Source organism: Frieseomelitta varia, unplaced genomic scaffold, assembly GCF_011392965.1.
Source record: "Frieseomelitta varia isolate USP_RPSP 00005682 unplaced genomic scaffold, Fvar_1.2 scaffold_464, whole genome shotgun sequence".
Classification (NCBI taxonomy): domain Eukaryota; kingdom Metazoa; phylum Arthropoda; class Insecta; order Hymenoptera; family Apidae; genus Frieseomelitta; species Frieseomelitta varia.
In genome coordinates this window covers 247,692-253,652 of record NW_025110217.1, presented here as the reverse complement: position 1 = coordinate 253,652, position 5,961 = coordinate 247,692, and the positions used below count along the sequence as shown (strand labels likewise).

General features: G+C 41.5%; 1 protein-coding gene and 1 non-coding gene across 5 annotated transcripts in view; one reads left to right on the top strand and one right to left on the bottom strand.

Annotated features, from left to right (window-relative positions):
• Window positions 1-332: 332 nt before the first annotated feature.
• Trnar-acg lies at window positions 333-405 on the top strand. Its single transcript has one exon. It is a non-coding gene; the product is annotated as a tRNA-Arg (tRNA).
• Window positions 406-3,293: 2,888 nt separating this feature from the next.
• Window positions 3,294-5,961, bottom strand: part of LOC122532710 (ribosomal protein S6 kinase alpha-5-like) — a 44,759-nt gene continuing 42,091 nt past the window's right edge. For all 4 annotated transcript variants that reach the window (XM_043661726.1, XM_043661730.1, XM_043661729.1 and 1 more), the window contains one exon: window positions 3,294-5,444. In XM_043661726.1, the coding sequence (XP_043517661.1) occupies window positions 3,441-5,444 (2,004 nt within the window). In that variant the 3' untranslated portion in view covers window positions 3,294-3,440. The remainder of the gene's footprint in view (window positions 5,445-5,961) is intronic.

Genomic DNA, 5,961 nt, shown 5'->3' with positions numbered 1-5,961 from the left:
AAAATATAAATATATGTAGGAAGAGAGAAAATATTTCTACAAATACTGCTGTATTATAAACTCAAATACTCGCTGAAGTATTATGTTTAAAATTTAAAGAAGAAACTACACGATACAGTATTGAAAATAATTGTTTCTTATATTCTACGTGTAATATAGTAGTTCATATTTACCTATTTTTTCTTAAACTAAAAAAAAATATTTTTAACGCAATATAGGTGCCTAATTATGATTAAAATATAAATATATGTGTGTATATGTGTATGTAGGAAGAGAAAAAATATTTCTACGACTATTTATGTACTAGAAACAACATCCGTTATGTAGAACACGGTCCTGTGGCGCAACGGATAACGCGTCTGACTACGGATCAGAAGATTCCAGGTTCGAATCCTGGCAGGATCGGTTATATTTTTTTCCTTCCTTCAAACACAAATAATTCAAAATCTAATGTTAAATTAATGTAATGTAAAAAAATTAAAGTAAGTAAATTAAATTGATGTAAAAATAATAAATATTTACAATTCTCATAAATCAAGATTTGATTCAAAGTGAAAAATTAGTGCAGTACATGTTTTTCTATTTAGTTAAGGAATTCTAATAACAACTCTGCTTTATCGTCAATATACTGTCAAAAACAGTTGCTAGCCTGTGAATTTGTTTTGATCACTATTTTTAGATTTAAAAATGATCGACGTTGAATTTGTTGTCAGAGGTCAATTAACTTTCGGCTAGAACTGGCTCGCGTGTAAAGGGACTTTGATTCTGTAAATCGTAAATGATTCCATAGACTTTGTAAATAAATTTTTCGAACTATACTCGTGAACTAATCAAGTAACTAAATAGTAAAGACTGAAAGAAATCGGACAAAGCTGTACGCACATTTTGCATTGTGAAAATTATTATCAAGACACCTAGTTTCTCGATCATCGATCTTGGCAATGCAACGGTATTCACAGTACGCGAGTGAGTTAAACAAAATTGGCAAGTTCTTGGGATTGTTTACAAAGTAATTAATTAATAGGCAAAAGAGTATTGATCTTAACAAACGAACGGAGTTTCGCACGAAGCGAGTGAAAATATCTGTTATGTAAATAAATATCATGTTATAATTTATTTAACAACCAGTAGTAACAAAGGTATCTCGTTTCTCTTATGTATTTATAGCATAACGGAACAGCACTCTGTGTGTCGTAATGACGTAAAGCTTAAATCTGTACACAACTATACGTAGGATATACGATTGTTGCCTCAGGGGTGAAAAAGGGTCTATCGTACGATTTCACTTGTTATAAAGAAGAAACGTTTCCATTCAGAAAAACGAGCAATACGAACACATGTTTGCCGATGATCGGTCATTCGGTCTTTCTCTCTTCTTTCCGTTGTCAAATCATATAACATGTAGAAAAGAAACGTGTGAAAACTATACTAAAGCGTGTACCAGACATCGCTCTCCGATCAGATAGAAATACTATATTACAGAGTTAAATATTACAATTAATATATATATATATAATATTATTATTATTAAAGGATTGTTAACGAGAGAGAAAATGGTTATATCCTCTTCGCGTATCCATCTCTTCTCTCATTAACAATTCTTTAATAACGTAACAGCAGATATAAGAATTGATTTCTTCTAGATGCATATATCTGAGAATATATATATATATATATAAAATCGCTCTGCGAAAATTTACACTTGTCTCGCGATAAATATTTTTGTTTTTTTCTCTCTCTTTTGTTTCTTTTTTTCTTCTTTGATCTTCACAGAGCGATTTTGCTAAGGACCAAAGCCTTCGGCCGTCTTTGGTGGAACGCTCTCACGCATTCTCTTTGTATAATCGATTTAAGAGAATTGTTTTTTTTTTTCTTCGGTTGCGTTTCTCTATTCCCTGAGTTCGTGTACAACCATGTTCAGTCTTCATCCACCACTCTGCTTCTTCCTTCTTGCCTTCTACCCCGTTCTTATTTCTACTTTGTTTTTTTTTTCCTTATTATCTCTTTTAACATCGCACTTTATATATTTTTTTTTTCACAGCAGTCATCATCACTTTCCTTCCTCTCTTCCTTCTTTTAGTCTACGCGTTAAGGTATCGTATGGTGACTCGCAGGTCTGCTCGTAACATCTTTAACACAGCGAGACTAATTGCAAATCAAGGTTTGCTCTTCTAAATCAAACTGACGGAAGTTACGCTGTACTTTGAAAAGTTAGTTTGCTTTTTCTTTCGGCATGGAAGATGCAGACGCAAGTACACTTGGAAGAAAAATCGTCGACGAAATATAATATCGTGCAAATGATAATTTTACAATCAGCAAGACAAAGCGAAGAATCGAACAAAAAATTAAGTACAACGTGTACGCCTTGATTTTTACCTTTTTTGATTACACTAAAATTGAAACGTGTGACGATAAAACGACGTGAACGATCATGGGCCGTTCACAATTTTTGAAAATCATCCTCGAATCACAAATACAACCGTCATTAAGAAAATAAACGTATCCTATGCCGTAAGAAAGTTTCATTTTGAAAAAAGTGAGAAGAGAACAAAAGTGTCGAGAAAGCCAAGGGAAACTCATAAACCCTGCGTTTTAAATGATACTTGTCTAATACCTTGCTTAACCGAAATCAAATATCATCGTGTCTAAGAATTAAATGAAATTTTCTGTACAAATCGAACGTCTAAGAACGCAGCATGATCGGATAAAAATCGTATCGAACTATATTCTCAACTTCGGCTCGACTCCAACGTTTTTTTTTTTTTCGAGTCTTTCCCCTTGATCTGGTGCGCAACGTGGAAAGAGAATGACTCGAAAAAAGGACAATTCGAAGTCGAACGTATACATATATATTTATATGTACGTACAATACTTTATAAAGATTTATGACTAAAAATCAACGTATAAGAATAGCATGTATCCGATATAGTGTATGCTCGTATGAACAGAACCATCTCGAATCAATCTTCCTATCTATATAGAATATGTATATAATCAATAATAATAACGCGTACACCATCAATACGTTTACTTTTGCTTAATGTAATAACTAGAAGGGGTACACGCGCTTTCTAACTTCGCCTTTCTTAAGTTTCTCGTTTCCAATCCCCCTCCCTCGAAAAAAAAAAGAAAACAAAAAAGAAAAATTAAAATTAAAATTCGTATGTTCGTCGATTGAAACCAACGCGCGCGTGCGCGCGCGCGCGTACACCTTTTATGAATCGTTTTTTTCAGAGGCACATTTTCTATATATTTTACAGCTTAGACGAATCGATCTTTTTTTTTTTTTTCTTTCACCAAGTCGGTTTTAGTATTTTTTAAATTTCCTTTTTTCTTCATTTTTTTTTCATTTTTTTTCATTTTTTACTTTCCCGAGAGAATGTTCAGGGATAGTTAGAGAGAGAAAGATAGAGAGAGAGGGGGGTCGACGAGGCGAATTTTTATTCTACGATGATAGTGGCCATCCTTTTCGGCCGTTTTCCAGCCTTCTGTTTCCGATGGCTCTCGCCAGATTCCGCGTGACTCGTCGCCTCGCATGGCTGTATCATCGCGGACGGCTCGTCCCCGTTCGTCTGCTCCTGTAGTTTCCTTTTCCTGGACCTGGTCACCGGGCCGGTCCTGTTCTTGTACATCTCGGTGCTGTAATCGGCGTGCCTTTTGTGCCTCTTCGATCTTTTCTCTTCCTCCTTTGCCTCGTCGTCTCGTTTGCGTCGCTTTTTACTCTGCTCTTGCTGCGTGATCCTCGGTGAATTGGAGTCGGAGGACGAGGACAAGGAGCTGAGGTATTCGTTCACCTTGTCCTCGTCGAAGTCGAAGGCGCTCGGCTGCGCCGGCAAGGCGGAAGTCGTAAGAACAGTGGCGGCGCTTGGTGGCCGAAGTAACTGTACAGAGGGGCTGGAGGATGTGGTGGAAGCGGAAGAGGAGACAGAACTGGAGGTAGAACGTTTGTGCAACTTACGACGCTGAGCAAGCCTGGCTCCGCCGACCTCGCGCAATCGGAAGCCTTCTGGCTTCTCCGAGGAGGACACCGTGCTCGAATTGTGCAGCGTGGTGACCACGTCGCACGAATTAATCTCGTTCAACCACGGATGATTCACCAGGTCGTTGGCTGTCAGTCTTTTGTTCGGGTCCACCGTCAACAAGCCCTTGGCGACTTGTTTCGCGAGACTGGACAGATGGTTCCAAGACTCACTGTCAAAGTCGATTTCACCTGCTTGGATTCTGGTTGCCAGGTCCGGAGAGTCTGTTTCGAACGGCGGCTTCTTCGACAGTATGGCGTACAAAATGGCACCCAGGCTCCAAAGGTCGCAGCTCTGGTCGTAGCCCTGCCTGGCCACCACCTCCGGTGCCGCGTACGGAAGCGTGAAACACGGAGTGTGCAGAGGCTCGCAGCCACGTTTCACCCTGGCGAAGCCAAAGTCCACAATCTTCACCGGCGAGTCCTCGCTCTGGTCGACGAACACGATGTTCTCTGGCTTCAGGTCCCGATGGACCACGCCCTTGGAATGCATGAAACGCACCGCAGAGGCGAGCTGCCGCATTATCCTTCTGGCCTGTTGCTCGCTGAACGGCCTCGGCCTCCCCAACAGCTCCCCACCGGACAACAATTCCAGCACCAAGTACGTGTGCACCCTGTCCAGATGGACCTCCACCAGTTTCACCACGTTCGGATGGCCCTGGCAAGTCTTCAGCAAACTGGCCTCTCTGCCGCAATCGAGCCTACGGCTGACGATCTTCACAGCGAACTGCTCCGACGTCTTCCTATGCCTGCACTTGCGACAGACGGAGAAACTACCGTCTCCCAACGCGTCCTCCCGCTGATCCAGCTCGTACGTTTGGAAGAACGTCGACTCCTCGAATCTGCTTGCCAACACGTCCGACGACGTCGAGGGCTGGCAGCACTCGGTGCTAGTACCCTTCGTCGCTTCTCCTTCCTTTCCTTCTTCCTCCTTGAAGATGTCCTTGCTCACCACGTTGTCGCTGAACAGTATCGACGGCGACACGTACGAGTAACCTCGGAACATCTTTTCGAAATTGGGCGGGACCACGGCCGGGCTGTCGGCCACGATCATCTTCGTGAACTCCTCCGAGAAGTTGCTGGTGTCCAGCTCGTGGGTGATCCTCGGCACGAACGGCGGGCGAATCTCGCGTCTCTTCAGCGCCTCCCAGCTGAACGGCGCTGGCGCTTTCTTGAAGAACGAGTGCTCCTTCAGCTCTTTCGCGTCGCCCGGGCCACCGCCGAGTCGCTGGCGGGGATCCTTCATCAGGAGACGTCGGATGAAGTCTCGGGTGATCGGGCTCAGGTAGCTGGGTATCGGCGGCTCGCTTTTCAGTATTCGCCGCGAAATTTCCTGCTGCGAGTTCTTCTCCCCCTCGAACGTGAAAGGCGACGCGCCGGTCAGCAGCTCGTACGTTAACACGCCCACGCTCCACCAGTCCACCGCCTGCAAAAAGTCAAGCGTCAATTTGCTTACCTACGATTGGAAATACGTCCTGTGACTCGGGAGAGCCATCTTCTTACTCGGTGTCGAATCATTTCTGCGAGACGAGAGCAAGGGAATTTATTCAGATTATCTCGGTTTTACATTGCACTAATTCTACTTTGTCAATTGTAATTAGAATTTACAAGTCGATTCTCAAACTATTCAGATTACATCGTGACAATGTAATGTATTCGTGTCGTTATAATTGCAATTGTATTTTGTCACATGGTACGATCTCTCTCATCCGACATTTAATAATTTTCACACGAGTTCCGTGACATTCTCTTCCGTTTTGACATTTGATGGCATTTTGTCATTATAATTACAATTACGTTTTGTCATGCAATATTATTATATAATCCAATGTGAATGTGTATACGTTGGATCGATAAGATTTAGAAATTTCACAAGATTCGTGACATTCTCAAATTGTAAAAAAAAAAAAAAAAAGAAATGATTAAAATTGAGAAAAGATGTT